Here is a 16632-nt window from a genome sequence, read left to right on the forward strand (position 1 = left end):
CTATAGTTATACCTTGAGCCCTTAACCTGGCTAAAGGAGGAGCCAGGACCTTTGTAAACACTTGAGGTGCAGTAGCTAGACTGAAAGGCAGAGCTACAAACTGGAAATTAAGATTTTCTACCTCGAAGTGTAGAAATTTCTGGTGAGCGGGGAAAAATCAGCACATGGAGATAAGCATGCTTGATGTCAATTGACGCCAGAAGTTCTCCCCCTTGTAGGATGGAGGCTACTGATCGGATTGACTCCATGTGATGGATATCCAAAAACCAGTTTAGATGTTTGAGATCTAAAATGGGTCTGACATCCCTGTTTGGTTTTGGAACCGTGAATAGGTTTGAATAAAACCCTAAACCTTGCTCTTTCAAGGGGTCCACCAATATCACTCTTTGAGACAAAAGATGTCCAAAGCTGGAAAGAGAGACTTCTTTTTCACTGGATCTCTGGGAACGTTTCATCTGAGAAAACGAGGAGACGGGAACTCTCAGAACTCTAGTTTGTAACCTAGAGAAATTGAGGAAGCCACCCATCTGTCTTGACATTGTTCCTGCCAGACCCTTGAAAACTGTAGAAGCCTTCCCCCCACTCAAGCGAGCGGGGGCGCCCCTTCATAAGGAGGCTTTAGTATTTTGTTTTGTGGGTTTCCTCCCCCAGGTCCTCTTTGACCCTGGGATGGACCCTGAGGTTTACCTCTTGAACCTGACGGTGGAGGCTGTCGTGACTGCCTGGAGGCTGATGCCACTGGCACTGGAGATGAAGCACATTTAAAAGAAAAAAAAATGCTTAAACTTCTTCTTAAATCGGTAAAAGGAAAAAGGAACTTTCCCAATTAGAAATTCTTTGGATATACTTATCCAGATCGTCTCCAAATAACCATTCACCATGAAAAGGGAGCTTTTTTCATGGCGCTTCGGCTGACCAATTTTTCTACGTACATGCACCAGCCCTAGCATGAGCCGTGAGGCCTGGAGAATAGAATCTTTCATAGCGTCTACTGTAGAACACAACGCTTCTGATATCCTGGCCAAATCCTGGGCCTGCTGATCAGGAATAATTTTGAGTACCTCTATAAACTGGTCCTATAAGGACTGAGATACTCCGATCGGTGCCAGCGCTGGTTAAACGACTGAACCTGCGAGCGAAAGGAAGTCCAACTTTTTATGTTGGATCCTTTAGCAAATGAGCATTGTCTACTGGACAAGTCAGGTTTTTGATTACAGAGGATATAGCAGCGTCAATTGCTGGAACTCCCCATTTCTTATAAAACTTTTCCTCCATAGCATAAAGTATTAAAAAAACTTTTTTCAGAGGAAAAACTGTTTATCTGGGTGCTCCCACTCAGAATAAGCTTTCTTAGCCATGAACGGATAGGGAAAGCATGAACAGATTGGGGAGGCTTTTTGGTGACCCCAACCAGCGCTACTGGCATAAAAAATGTGGAGCAGACCAATTCAGTGAGAGACTGTACCAACAACCTTCCCTGCGAACCTGATACTTCCGTATCAAGTTCTTTGGAAGAGGAGACATCAGCCTCTTCCTGGTCCTTTGGGAGAAAATTGTCATCTCTCGCTCCGTGGTCCACTGCAAGAGGGTCCTGAGAAATGGACGGGAACCTGCTACGCTTAGTCCCACTCTGGGATGTGATTAAGCATCAATTTTTGCTTCAAGCTTAAATGGGTAAAGAAAAAACCTCCTTAGAAATATACAGAGGGGCTGCAGTGTTAAGAGCAGCTGCAACACTTGCCCCTTCTGATGCTCACTCTGACCAGCCATATTACTCTTAGGGGAGGATGCCACCTTTACTGGGATGGATCTAGGCTTTTGTGTGACTGTAAAGTCTTTCACCCCCCTTCTGCCATAGCCCGATGCACAAAACAGAGGTACTATCAGAAGGAATGCATCCACTGCTTGAGCAATAGTCCAGCTCGGTCACTGCTATTAATGCTCAGCCTGATGCAGTAGTAAATGTGTCAACAGAATGCCTGTGTCACCAAACTCTTATATGCAAACAAAACATCTGTTTTACCTTTGCTCTCGTGTCCCTCCGCAGCTTGCAACAGCACAATGGCACCTTTTAAAAAAAACATATGGGATCTATGGGATCCAAGGGAGGGAAGCAAAAATGGCGAAGGGGGGGGGGGGGGGTCTGGAAGCCGTGCCGTTTGGAGGAAGAATCTGCAGCTTCCAAGACACAGCGCAGGCTCTCTAAGAAGCATGAGAGGGTAAGTGCTCAATACAGCCCCCCAGAGGCGACACATAGGCATGACAACAACATTTACTAAATTAAAGGAGACATTCATTAGAAATTTTTCAAAATTTCTTAGAAAACTCCACTTACCTTTCCCGCCACAGTGTTTTCTGTGGTAAAACAACAGACCCAATCTTCACCCTTCACACTGGGTTCCATTAAACCTTCAAGAGCTGGGGATCCCTCGAGGAAACCCACCATCCTGGACCTGTAATAGCACCATCGCCAGTAAAAACTTTATGGCCTTAATACCAAAAAAAGTACTGGATCCCGGTATCAAGCTCTCTAAAAGAGAAGAGTTACAGGCAAGACCTCATTTCTTCGGACATGAGGCCCGGGTACCATTCAATTCAGCCAAAAAGTTTTTGAATGGATCCGGCTGCATGGCTAGCCCCAGCAAGAATTGCTCCAGCGGAGCCCAACTCAGCACATCTTTACTCGTGACCAACACCTTAGACACTGGCGAAAAAACTGGGAGGTACTTCCACCAGTGGGAGGGGTTATATAGGGAGTCCACTTTTTAATTTAGGGCGTGCCAGTGTCCATCACCTGAAGGTGGCCTATAACCCACATAGTAACTACTATGGCTCTGTGTCCCGTGATGTACGATAAGAAATGTCTTTTACATTTTTACATTCATCCTTCCTTCAACGATAATAAGTTTGCCAGTGCCATATGCTGAAGAACAGCCCCACACCATGATGTTCCCACCTCCAAACGTCACTGTTGGTATGGGGGGGTGTTTGGGGTGATGTGCAGTGCCATTTGACCTCCAAATATGGTGTGTATAATGGCATCCAAAGAGTTACATTTTGGTCTCATCTGACTAGACTATATTCTCCCAGTAGTTCACAGGCTTGTCTAAGTGTTGTGCAAGAAACGTTAAACAAGCTTTTTCTTCAGCAATGGAGTCTTGCGTGGGGAGCGTGCATACAGGCCACGGCGGTTGAGTGCATTACTACTTATGGTTTTCTTTGAAACAATTGTACCTGCTAATTCAAGGTTTTTTATGGAGCTCGCCACAAGTGGTCCTTGGCTTTTGGCCAACTCTTCTGATAATTCTTTTCAGGCCTCTGTTAGAAATCTTGCAAGGAGAACCTGTTTTTTTGTGAAATGAGGTTCTTACCCCTCACAGATTATGGCCATAACAGTGCTCACTGGAACATTCAGCAGTTTAGAAAACCTTCTGTAATCAATGTCATCAGAATGTTTTGCAACAATAAGGTTGCAAAGGTCTTGAGAGAATGCTTTGCGTTTACCCATCTTGAGATGTTTGTGTGACACCTTGGTAATGAGACAAGTTTTTAGGCCATCAGTTGAGACTGATATTAATTTGCACTGACAAGTGGCAGGATTGCTTTCTAATTACTGCTAGATTTCAGCTGGCGTCTTGGCTTTCCATGCCTTTTGGCACCTCCCTTTCTTCATGTGGTCAATACTTTCCCTGTGTCATTGCATTGTATTACACAACTTAATATCTGAACTTATTTGTTTTGGTTTCTTTGTATGCATGGATTGTTACTGACATGTGGTAAAAATGTAATGCCAATAGCACCTTTAGAAATATATTTACCTAGAAAAATGGTGACATGTTTCTCAGCATTGAGGACCCTCATTGATCCTGATCAAATCTCCAACTCCATCTTCAGAAATGCAGCCCCAAACTTGCAAAGAACCTTCACCATGCTTTACTGTTGCTTGTAGGCGCTCATTGAACCGCTCTCCAGCCCTTGCCCCAACAAACTGCCTCTTGCTACAGCAATAGATTTCAAATTTTGACTCATCAGTCCAGAGCAGCCGCTACTTTCTTTCTACACCCCAGTTCCTATGTTTTTGTGCATAGTTGAGTTGCTTAGCCTGGTTTCCATGTCCGATGTACGAAAACATAGGAACTGGGGTGCAGAAAAATGGCAGCAGGTGCGCTGGACTCAAACCACTATACAGTATATGACCTTTAAATACACTGGTATGAACATTTTTTCTGACAAAGGTTTTGCAGTTCAGAGAGTCTTGTAATCACACACTTTTGCTACTTTGCACTGCCAAGTGGACAACTATTTCCTGGTTAAGCTTTGAAGCTTACTGTGTCACCTCACTACTGCCCCACACAGCTAAATTCAATGTGCAACAAGCAGGTGAACATTGAAAACTGCAAAGCCGAAGTTGTGGTAACCCTGCAGATTTTCTACACTCGCAAACAATTATAAATCCTGTGGCAGGCAGGACCATCCAGATTCCACATTAGTTCTAAATCCAATGGCAGACAGAATGGTCAATTTAATATTTTAACTGCATATTTACTTAGCAATTTGCAGGCAAAACAAAGTTTCTCCTGAAATGTTTTTCCAGTTTTCCAAGACATAATTTTGCTGTATTTGTAGGAAGTAATCAAAAAAGCCATAAGGTAGATGACATTTTCCTAATGCAACACAAATTGCACACAGTGATTAAATCTGCAGCCAATACAGAAGCCTGGCTGCAGTAATTCTCTAATGTATTCTCTATACGAAAATTAGTTTCATTCCATTACATGATTCACATTTCTCCTGCGCTGCATGGTGCTCCTTTATGTAACTGCATTAAACAAATGAGCAACGTTACAGATTAAAGACCAGCCCCGGGATTAAAAAAATAAATAAAATATGCGGTGGGCAAACCCCCCACACTGCAAGGGCTAAAAGCTCATTTTACTGTGGCACCATTGTGTACAATGCAGGACTATTAGCCCTGCATTATATGTTAGGAGACAAGTGTAAAATAACGGCTGGGAGTGCCTTTGGGCTCCATCAATTGTGTTGGTGGTTAGGTTGTGGTGTGATAGCAGGGATTTTTGTGAATTCTCTGCAAGATGGATTTGTATTGTTTGAAGTCTGGACACTTGGCTTGGTGCAGCTCAAACATGCTGACACAAAAAGCAATAATGCTCAATGCCTCTGCTCTGCCTGGCACTGTCAGTATTGTGGACTGGCTTAATGCTTTTGCCTGCACACAGAAGCAAATGGTGTTATCACATGGGTGCTCTGTACAAACAGCAATTGACTGGAGCTGCTTTGCCCTAATTCTCAATTTACCAGTGCAGTCCGGGATACAGGAAACTCCACTGTCTCTCCCCCAGCAACCACTTTATAAATGCTTCACCAACACCATAAATGCTATAGGTGCGATTAAGGCGCAACTTGTGTGATCTGCACTATGTAGTGCCCATTGTAATGTTCACGGCAGGCATTGAACGGAGGTTATGAGGCTTTAGGAGTGGAAGCTACATGGGATCAGTCGCACAGATGAACAGAACATGCCAGAGCGAGAAGTCAGGCAAGTATTACACCTTATTGCTCTACCCCTTGAGTTGAAGAGCATTAAACCCTTGAAGTGTGTGGTGCCCTCTACTGTAAGGGTATTTTCTTCTTGTGCCGGAGTTGGGCTTTAAAGAAAAATGCACACAATAATAATATTAATAAAGAAAATTCTGAACAGAAGATTTTGTGATAGTGAAAATCTAGGCAGCCTTCTAATCGCTACTGAAACACGGAACAGAAGCTCCAGGAGGAGAAACAGTTGCAAACAGAAGGATTTGAATGGCTGTGGTACTCCTGCTGTGACCTTTGAGGATGAATTGTTCCACAGTTCCAGCAGATAGAGTTTAGCGAGGGCCTATTAAAAAAAGCTAATTTACTGCCAATTATAAAAATTTGTAAATACTCAAAAGTGGGGAGGGATTAAAATTCTGACAGGGTTTTACTGCCATCAAGGACCCTGTAGAATAGAATTTGTCACATGCATCATGAAAAGACCTATAACAAAGGGGGCTCTCAAATTTAAGAGTAATTTTATACTTCAGACAGAAGTGATTTACATTTAGCATATTCCTGCAATTTAGGGTCAAGGTATGAAGATGTTATCCTGAACAACCAATATTTATATATTATAACTAATGACAGGTTTATCATAAAGCAATTACAGTATAAAACATGACATTTACAACTGTACCAAGGTTCAACTACACTTTACAGTATGCAATAAAACAGTCATTTTCTAAACAATCTGTGCAAGATATTTATTGTGCAACCAACTATGGATGTTTTCAGTGTCTGTATATGTACACCTGGGGTGCCGACTTGTCTTGGCACTGTTGGCATTCATTCCCGGAGTCATGCATTTCCAAAATGATCAGCTGTTACAGTACCTGCGCCACACCTGTGACGGTTAAAGCTACACCCTCAGCCGTCTCTACGTCCTCGCACCTGGGCTGTAACGTCATTATCTCTAGGGAGATCCTGTCAAAAAGGTAAAACATTTGCATATTTTCCAGTTTGCCATCAACAACTTTACACTTCCTATAGATCACCTTCCCCTTCTAGCCCACAGTCACATTGTACGCAATGCTCAGCTCAGATTTTGTATGTTATCAGCACAGTATTTCCGCTTTTTTGGGTTTAAATGCACCAGCACCAATTGTAAACTAAGGTCATTTTAAAAGAATTACCTATCAAAAAAGGTAAAAAGCAGACACTCCACTTTTTTCCTTATCAAAAGCAGTGTTAAGTTTAAAACAAGAGAGACATACAAAAAAAAAAAAAATGACAAAAAAATTAATTTTCCCTGGAGCTGCAAAAAGTTGGGTCCTTGCAACATCTGTTATACAACCTGCTGCCAAGATTAAATGCAAAGTCAAACCAAAATTATTATTATTTCACTTTTGGGAGGACACTGGTAGGTTCAATTGCCAGACAACTTCCAAAAGACAGTGTGTGATTCAACTTCCTGCAAACCCTCAAAAGTTTCAGGAATTCAATAAAAAAATAAAAAAAGAAGAAGTTTCAGGAATTGGTCTTAAACCTCTTATGTTTCAAATTATTTATCTGATTAATCACTCCAAAAACAAAATATTTGAAACACAAATTATTTAAAAATTATTTTCGCCGCTGCTTAGATACTGACCAAACACTGCAAATGTAGACCGGTGACAGCTTCTGAGAGACATCTCTATCCAGCATGTATGTGTATTATTGGGTGCCTTTTCTAGGATACCCAAGGCTTTCGTTAGTCTGCAGATTTTTTGACAAAACCTACAGTTTTAGCCTGCCTGCCAGTCTCCAAGATTGTGGAGTTCATCCCTTTGATGGAGATGAATCTAACAGGAAGCTGTGCAGAGCTAGGGAGGCCACACAGCAGTGATCTCAATGGACCATAGACCAGTATGGACAAGATTGACAGGGAGGGCTTTGTGCTTAAATAAATGTATCTGCGCTTATACTTTTTCTTGTATATGTGTTTTAAAGTTATGAGGCAATAAATGTCTGTGTTAGTCAAAGATCTAAAGAAGGTCAAAGATGATTTGATCTTCTTTGAAAAAAATCACTAGATTCCCTCATCAACACAGCCAGTGTTCATGGGGGAGCTATTGTGATCTCCTGGTGGGGGAGGGCTATAGCCTCTGGGAAAAAAAAAAAAAAAAAGAATTGTATGAAAAAAAAAAGTCAAACATGCTGGTTGTACCCAACTCGATTGATGGATCGACTTGGGTACAATCAGCCTGTCCATATATGGTTCGAATCTTGGCCAGTCCCTGCTGAACAGGATGAGATTTGAACCATCTATAGCCAGCTTAAGTGAATGAAATGTGCCCATCCACATTCAGCAACCAATGTGGCTTGTGAACGCTCAGCCTTAATGAACTTATAACAATCACACAGCCTAAAATAGCTAGTTTAGCAAAGTATGGCCATTCAAACTGGCCATTTATATCACCATGCTTGCAAATGATTTGACTAATCAGAGCACAGCTTGTAGGGCCTTTTCGGCCACAATCAGAAGGGGATCAAAGTGCAGGTGTAATCTAACTGCTCTCAGGCTAAAATTACAGAAGACAAGGGCATAAAACCAAGTTCCCCTAGCTATGGAGTGGGGGGCACAGCAAGGAGCAGAGCGAGCTGCCAGCTTATTCAAGCTGAATCCCAGGGATGATATATTTTGCATACTTGTAGGTATGCATATGTGATCAAGCCTGATATATCTAGTGATGGCCATGATCTTACAGGTGCAATGCTGGGCATTCTATCTTCCTGGCATAGAAACCACAGGCAGCGCCTCGCTCAGCAGGGCAGCAATTCAGTGTGCGCCTTACATTTTTTAATGAATGCAAAGTGTTCTGATTTGACTAGGTGAAGACTGACATCACTGCTCCTCTTTATCCAAAGAGAGAACACTTTGCTTTCATTACGAAAAATGCAAGGCATTCTCTGAATGGTGGCAATGCCGAGCAAGCACCTCACGCCCCCCCCCAGTTACTATGCTGCACAGCATGGCACCCAGAAGATCACAGGCATCACTGCAGCAGATCAGGCTACTACAGTAATTTACAGTTCTATAGAAACAGATAAGGTATCACACATGCATACTTGCATAAATGTAAGTACGCAAAATATATTTTCCCCGGAGTTCAGCTTTAAGCTAATAAAAGTCCTGTGGTTTTCACTGCATAGACAGTGGTTGAAAAAGTGATCACCTCTTTTGGTAGTTTAAAGTTAAACTATAGACAGATATTAAATAAAATAAATCAAATTTGTTGTAAAGTTTATAAAAAAAGATGCTATTCTTACCTGCTTTGTGCATTACCATTTTACCTTGCCTCCTCTTCTGGAGTCCCCCTCCAGCATGCTTTGCTCTTAATTTACTGTCTGTGCCCCCACAGCAAGCCATGCACTATGGGGGCACATGTGCAGGTGCGCTCCAAAGCTGGGCTGTGCAAGTCCATAGACAACCCCTGCTCCCTCCTCACTGATTTGCCTGACAACAGCAGGAGCCAATAGTGCCCAAGTTTCCTGTGAGACCAGGAAGTGACGGGAGAATACCTGCAGCCAGGCACAGCGCTGGATTGCTGATAGGCTCAAGTGTTGGGGGGGGGGGGGGGGGGTGTAGTTAGATGAGCTTTTTTACCCTAAATATATTGTAAAGTCTTGTTTTTTTTTCCTCTCTATAAAAATAACAAACATGCTATACTTACCTGCTCTGTTGCAGTGAATTTGCACAGAGCAGCCTCGATCCTCCTCTCCTCGGGTCCCTCTTCGGTGCTCCTGGCCCCTCCCTCCTGTTGAGTGCCCGCACAGCAAGCAGCTTGTTATGGGGCACCCCAACCGACCTGCAGCTCTGTATGTCCATTCAGACACAGAGCTGCGGCTTGGCCCCACCCCTTCTCTCTCCCGATTGGCTAACTGACTTTGATAGACAGCAGCAGAAGCCAAGGGCGCCACTGTGTCTTGGCCGTGTCGATTGGCTGAGACGCTAGTGGACATCGCTGGACAGAGGGGGCTCCAGTAAGTATTAGGGGGGCTGAACACAGAAGGCTATTTATCTTAATGCATTAAAATAAAAAAACCTTCTGATGTTGTTACGACCCCTTTATTCCAGGGATTGCATGAAGGTAAAAAAAAAAAAAGACTTTAAAACCACTTTAATGTATCTGTATTCATTACTACACTATAAAATATATATTTTTGCAAAAGTAGCTTTACTGTAAGTTCCTGAAATTTACCTGGTATCACCTTCTCGCAGTTCCTGTAAAGGAGAGTTTAGAGTACAAAGGGAAGAACCAGCTGACAAGAAGCATTCTAATTAAAGGAGAAATTAAGAGTGACAGAGATAAGCTCAGCACTGTGCTGCTTTTTCAAAGTAAAGACAGTGGCTGGGGATGGGCCCATGACGCCCTGGGCCTAGAGGAAGTAGGTTAAATGATGCTGGCTGTCAGCCATTTAACCTGGAAGCCTGAGGATATTTTGTGGTAGAAACTACTCTGCAGGGAAGAAAACTCTGGATTCATGCCGAATATTGCAACAGCTCCTTTCTTAATTAATCTCCAAATGTGGTATTTTTTATAGTTACTTTTTAGACTTTTCTAAGTACCAAAATAATGCTTTAGTGTAAATAATATTTGACAAAAGTTAGAAAGTGATCTTAGTGGCATGTAATTAAAGGAAAAGAAAGAGTCCACTTCACTTAAATAGCGTCTTCCCAATCTTGCAGGCATCAAGTTCTGTATCGTCTTGGAGAGTAAAATGACGCACAAGCATCATTAGGTTTAGAAAGTCAGTACAACCAAAGACGACTTCATCAGTTATGTATGCCTTAAAAGAGAGATTCTAACTACAGGTAACATCAAGAAATTGTGGCTCGGTTTTAGGATCACAAAAAAAAAAAAAAAAAAAAAACCCCTCTGCAAACTTTTTAAGAGCTTCACATTACATCCAAACGTGACTGCTGGACACACAGGGAGAGAGGGGATAGAATGCATAGGAAGGAAAGTTTAAAGATTAAGGCTGGAATATGTAGAAAAATTATGGTTATTATTGTTAATGGAGGATCCTCTTGCCGATGTAGCTGCTTATAACGAAACAAAAAACGGAAAGAAAGAGCAGAGTTAGGAAGCTGGAAGTTGATTACCTGTGCAACCCCCGTTACGAACAGAGGGACCCCCTCCGATGTCTCAATATTCTCGCAGCGACAAAGGATGGTCATAACCTCCAATGACAGTCTGAGCAGCATTAAATGAGGGCAGCAAATACACAGAGTGGTTACCAGAGAGCAACACACAAACCTACTCCACCAAAGGACAGAGAAGAGTAGTGTAGTTAGTCTGATTCTCCTTTTCAGGAGCAGCATGCAGTGTGTCCAACCAGAGCTCTAAAGTGGGTTACTACAGGTGCTGTTCAATGGTGTAAGCATCAACCTACAACATAAGATTCTGTGACTACATACCCCTTCCAACCTACCCACATCTAGAACTGGCTAGGTTATTCCAACATTTAAATTGTGTAACAATATAAAAATGGACAGCACATGGCCACTGTAGTCAAAGTACATTGGTGAAATAGGTTGTGAATAGCAGTGAAACATTTGCAGGGGAAGCAGCAATCACGTTTATGCACAAACTGTATAACCGCAAGCTGTCAGTTCTGCAATTCACGTTTGCACCATCACAACATTAAAATAAAGCTGTTGAATGTGAGCTGCTATAGTTCTGAGATAAATGTATATTCTGAAAAACTGCAGAGAACATAAATGTCAGTATAACAACGCATCCCTTTCAATACGCCAAAAGCAGCACAACCACAAAAGTCACTTTTTTTTTTTTTTTTTTAATATATTAGTTTTGGACAGAGTAGAGAAGGGTAAAAACACATCAGGTTTTTATTGCGGCCTGTGTTCCCACTGGAGAGCATACCCCATTTGCACAAACCAAAATTTTCATTAGAACAGTTTTCATTGGTTAACAGTTTAAGAGGTGATTTCTTAGAGGCTCCCTTCCACTTCCTGTTCTGTATATAGGACAAGTAAAAAAAAAGAAAAGCTCTCAAACTGGGCAGCACTGAAGAGTGGAAAAAGAACCCCACACAAGTTTCTAGTTTTTCTTTAACTACCTAAACGCTGGAAGGTTTTACCCACTTCATGACCAGGCCATTTTTTACGATACGGCACTACGTTGCTTTAACCGACAACTGCGCGGTCATGCAAAGCTGTACCCAAATTAAATGTATATCCTTTTTTTCCCCCCACAAATAAAGCTTTTTTTTGGTGGTATTTGATCAACTCTGGGGTTTTTATTTTTCACAAAAAATAAATAAATAAAAAATAAAATAAACACACAAACACAATATTTTTTACTTTCTGCTATAAAACACTCACAAAAAAAAAAAATAAAAAATGTAAAATTAAAATTTATACATCAGTTTAGGCCAATATGTAGTCTGCTGCATATTTTTGGTAAAAAAAAAAAAAAAAAAATCCCATTAAGCGTGTATTGATTGTTTTGTGCAAAAGTTATCGTGTCTACAAACTATGGGATAGATTTATGTTATTTTAATTTTTACTAGTAATGGCGGCGATCAACGATTTTTAGCAGTACTGCGACATTGCGGTGGACAAATTGGAGACCAAGTGACACCAATAAGTGATCAGTGCTAAAAAAAAGAAAAAAAAATGCACCGGCAGTGAAGGAGTTAACACCAGGGGTGATCAAAGTGTGTCCCTGAGAGGCGCTTACTAACCGCGTGGGGGACAGATACACTTAGCTGAAAACACAAGATCTCTTTTTGCTCCCTGACAGATCAGCGGTTTGCCTTGTTTACATAGGCAGACCGCTGCACAATCAGTGGGTCGCGGCCGCCGAAACCGCTGATTGGCTCTCGCTGTGTTCAATCACAGTGGCACGCACACATCCCTACACTGTGCGCACAGTCATGTACAGGTATGTGATTTTGCGCACCTGGGCTGCTCTGCCGCAGTATATGCGGTGGGTGGTCTAGAAGCCATTAAAAATAACAAACATGTTATACTTGTGCAGTGGTTTTGCACAGAGCAGGCCAGATTCTCCTCTTCTTGGGTCCCTTGCCAGTGCTCCTGGCCCCTCCCTCCTGTCAAGTGCCCCCACAGCAAGCAGCTTGCTATGGGGGCGCTGAGGCTGTCTCTATTCAGACACGGAGCCACGGTTTGGCCCCACCCTCCCCTCTTCTCATTGGCTAACAGACTTTGATTGACAGAAGTGGGAGCCAAATGGTGCAGCTGCTGTGTCTCAGACAATCAGGAGGGAGCATCCCTGAGGGCCGAGGCACTCATGCACATCGCTGGATCAAGATGGGGCTCAGGTAAGTATTAGAAGGGCTGCTGCACACTGAAGGTTTTTTTTATCTCAATGCATTAAGATAAACCTTCTGCCTTTACAACCACTTTAAAAAGTTTATTTGGGCCAAGCTGGCCCAAATGCATCATTCACTTTACTACCACAGTGCTGTATATTTTATGTAGCTGAGGCTAAATGCAGTTCAAATGGCATGCCCAGCATGGGAACCTGCACGTGCACTAGTTTGTTTGAGCCAGCTTGCCCCAAACTAACCATTTACAGGTACAGTAAAGGTGGAGTTAAGCTTTAACTGCTTGCTGCCCGCCCACCGTCAAAATGACGGCAGGACGTTGTAGCCCTTTGTTTTGGGATGCCGTCATATGACGGCGTCCCACAACGACCGCGCCGTGTTGCTAGGACATGGTGCGACCCCGATCTGTGTAAAGAGCCGCGGAGGAGAGGAAGAAACATGCAATATTTTGTACTTTTTGCTGTAATAAATAGCTCCAGTTTTTCTTTAAAAAAAAGAAAATTTTATTCCCAAAAAAATTTTGTACAAAAAAAAAATAAATAAATAAATAAAACCAAACACACACACACAAACACACCACAAAAAGCATACATTTATTGGTTTGCGCTAAAAGTTATAGTGTCTACAAAATAGGGGATAGATTTATGGCCTTTTTATTATTTTTTTTTTTTTTTTACTAGTAATAGCGCCGATCTGCGATTTTTATGGGTCGATTGACAATTATACAGCGATTAGTGCTATAAAAATGCACGGATTACTGTATGAATGTCACTGGCAGGGGTTAACTGTGTTCCCTATGTGGATGGGACTGACTATAGGAGATGAGAGATCGTGGTTCCCAGCTCGTAGGAACCCATGTTCTCTCTCCTCACAGAACTTGGATGTGTGTTTTTACACACAAACACACACACGCGCGCACGCATCCCTGTTCTGCCTCTCATGCCCACAATCGCTCGTGGCCGGTGGTCATGAGCATCGCCACCCCGGCTGTGCAGCGGGCGCGGGCCTGCTATCCAGCTTAAAGGAACCGACGTACAGCTACGACGGTTCGCGGGATCGTGCCGACCTGTCGCAATATGACGGCAGCTGGTCAGCAAGTAAACTGCCAGCAGAAGGGCATTGGATCTCTGTTTCCCAAGGTGTTCTATACTCACTGTAGTCAGACTCTAGCTACACTGTCATGGTTTACCTTTCTTGTAGCCAGTGACACAATTGCGGGCCAATTAGAGAACGCAGGGAGCAGGCTACACAGTGACCCTACACACTCTAGTCACAACTGGGAGAACTCTAATGTCGATATACATTTAGGTATAAGGGGGGGCTGTCGAGGCCACCTAAAATAGCATTACCAATAAGGACAATCTGAGTTTTCCACTTTACTCCATGACAAGCATCAATAGAGTAAACTGACAGTTTAAATCCCAGACTTCAACAATGGCTTGAAGAATTTGGGAATAGTACAGAAAAAACAAAAAAAAAAAAAAAAGAAGGATGGAGAAATGGCCTAGTGCAGGGATGTGCAATTAGTGGACCTCCAGCTGTTGGAGAACTACAAGTCCCATGAGGCATAGCAAGACTGACAGCCACAAGCATGACACCCAGAGATATAATGGGACTTGTAGTTTTGCAACAGCTGGAGGTCCTGCATATCCCTACTCTAGTGTATTGGAATGTCCAAGAAAACATCTTAACGTGTATTGCACAATGTCAGTCAAATTGTGACAGCTACTTTATGGATAGATAGGGTATGCCGGTCAGTTTTTTGGGAGGACTTAATCAGACCATCCAGTCTCCTCTGAAGTGGTGGGTGTCAACAGACGTGTGTGTGTAAAATAAATATATATATACATACATACATACATACATACATACATACATACATACATACATACATACATACATACATACATACATACATACACACACACACACACACACACATATATATATATATACACACACATACGTCAACGAACGTGTGTGTGTAATTATATATATAAAATTTTATTACAAATTCTGTGGCTTTTCTTGAATTTTACTGCAAAAGTGGAAACACGGTTTAAGGAGCCTAGTACCAAAATGCAGCAGTTCTGAGAAAAAAAAAAGCTAATTACTTATATGCAATTGCAGTGTTGTTCGACGATGCAGATAGCCGTCCTTGCGAGGAAAGCAAGGAGGGCTATCAAAGGTTACTTTCACACTGAAAGCACCCGGCGTTAGCAACGTTTTAGCGGCGCTTTTAACCCCGCTAGCGGCAGAAGAAAGGGTTAAAAGCACCGTGTTACGGTGCTGCCAAAGCACTTTGCAGGCGCTTCTGCAGTGCTGCCCATTCATTCAATGGGCAGTGCGTTTTGGGATTGGTGTATACACCGCCCCAAAGATGCTGCTTGCAGGACTTTTCCCGTCCTGCAAGCGCACTCAGGCTTTCACACTGGGAAGGCATGAGAGGCGCTTTTCAGGCGCTAATGTTAGCGCTAAAACGCCTGAAAAACGCCTCAGTGTGAAGGTACTCTTACTTTTTTTTTTTTTTTTTTGCATAGGAGCCTACAAAGCATTGCAACCACGTTCAATGAAACTGTCAAATGAGCAAACAGGACTTGTAGTTCATTCTTTCACAGGTGTCCTGTGTAAAATTCAGTGGCAATAGCAGTGAGAACTCCTCCCATGTGCTGTCACCCTAAATACGGGTGTAATATGGTGTAAAAGATGGCATTAGCCTTTAAGCAGGTACAATCAAAACTTCAATCAAAATGTATAGTTACTTTTAGCAGAAATGAATCTAGATCCAGCTGCAGAGGCATGTAGGTAGCCAGACTGGCACCCTGGTGCACCAATTACAGATTTCCTTCCTTACTGTTAAAGGAAAACATTTTAGCTGGGACTGTCATGAGGTGAAATGGAAGGGTTGCTTGCTTAAAAATAAAAAAACTTGTTAATGAACACCAATTGCTGATGTTCTAAAATACTTTAAAAGTGGTTCTAAAGGCAGAGGAATTTTTATCTCCATGCATTCTATGCATGAAGATAAACAACCTTCTGTGTGCAGCAGCCCCCTAATACATACCTGAGCCCATCTCGATTCAGCGATGTTGCACGAAAGACTCAGCTGTCCGGGACTCTCCCTCCTCACTGGCCGAGACAGTAGCAGGTGCCATTGGCTCCTGCTGCTGTCAAAGGCAGTGAGCCAATGAGGAGAGAGAGGGATCGGGGCCGAAACCGCAGCTGTCTGAATGGACACAAGGAGCTGCAGCTCAGCTCAGGTGCCCCTATAGCAGGCTGCTTGCTGTGGGGACACTCGGCAGAAGGGAGGGGCCAGGAGCGCCAAAGAAGGACCCAAGAAGAGGAGGATCTGGGCTGCCTTGTGTAAAACCACTGCACAGAGTAGGAAAGTGTAACACATTTGTTATTTTTAAACAAAAAAAATAAAAACAGACTTTAGCGTCACTTTAATGCCCCTGGTATCCTACAGAGAAAAAAAAAAAAATAAAAAAAAAACACACACAGCTGTGCTCAAAAGTTTGCATACCCTGACAGAAATTGTGACATTTTGGCATTAATATTGAAAATATGACTGATCATGCCAAAAAACTGTCTTATTTAGGGATAGCAATCACATGAAGCCATTTATTATCACATAGTTTTTTGGATCATTTTTAAATCATAACAGAAAATCACCCAAATGGCCCAGATAAAAAAAAATTACATACCCTTGAATGTCAATTAAAAAGGTTAAATTCCCACATT

General features: G+C 42.4%; 1 protein-coding gene across 2 annotated transcripts in view; it reads right to left on the minus strand.

The window, feature by feature from the left end:
* Positions 1–16632, minus strand: part of FLOT2 (flotillin 2) — a 106417-nt gene that overhangs the window by 38716 nt on the left and 51069 nt on the right. Inside the window, exon 3 of one of the 2 annotated variants that reach the window (XM_073616796.1) lies at positions 6429–6519. In XM_073616796.1, the coding sequence (XP_073472897.1) occupies positions 6429–6519 (91 nt within the window). Of the gene's footprint in view, positions 1–6428; positions 6520–10681; positions 10773–16632 lie in introns of both variants that reach the window. The other variant, XM_073616797.1, reaches the window with a different exon arrangement.

This window comes from Aquarana catesbeiana, linkage group LG02 (genome assembly GCF_042186555.1).
Source record: "Aquarana catesbeiana isolate 2022-GZ linkage group LG02, ASM4218655v1, whole genome shotgun sequence".
Classification (NCBI taxonomy): domain Eukaryota; kingdom Metazoa; phylum Chordata; class Amphibia; order Anura; family Ranidae; genus Aquarana; species Aquarana catesbeiana.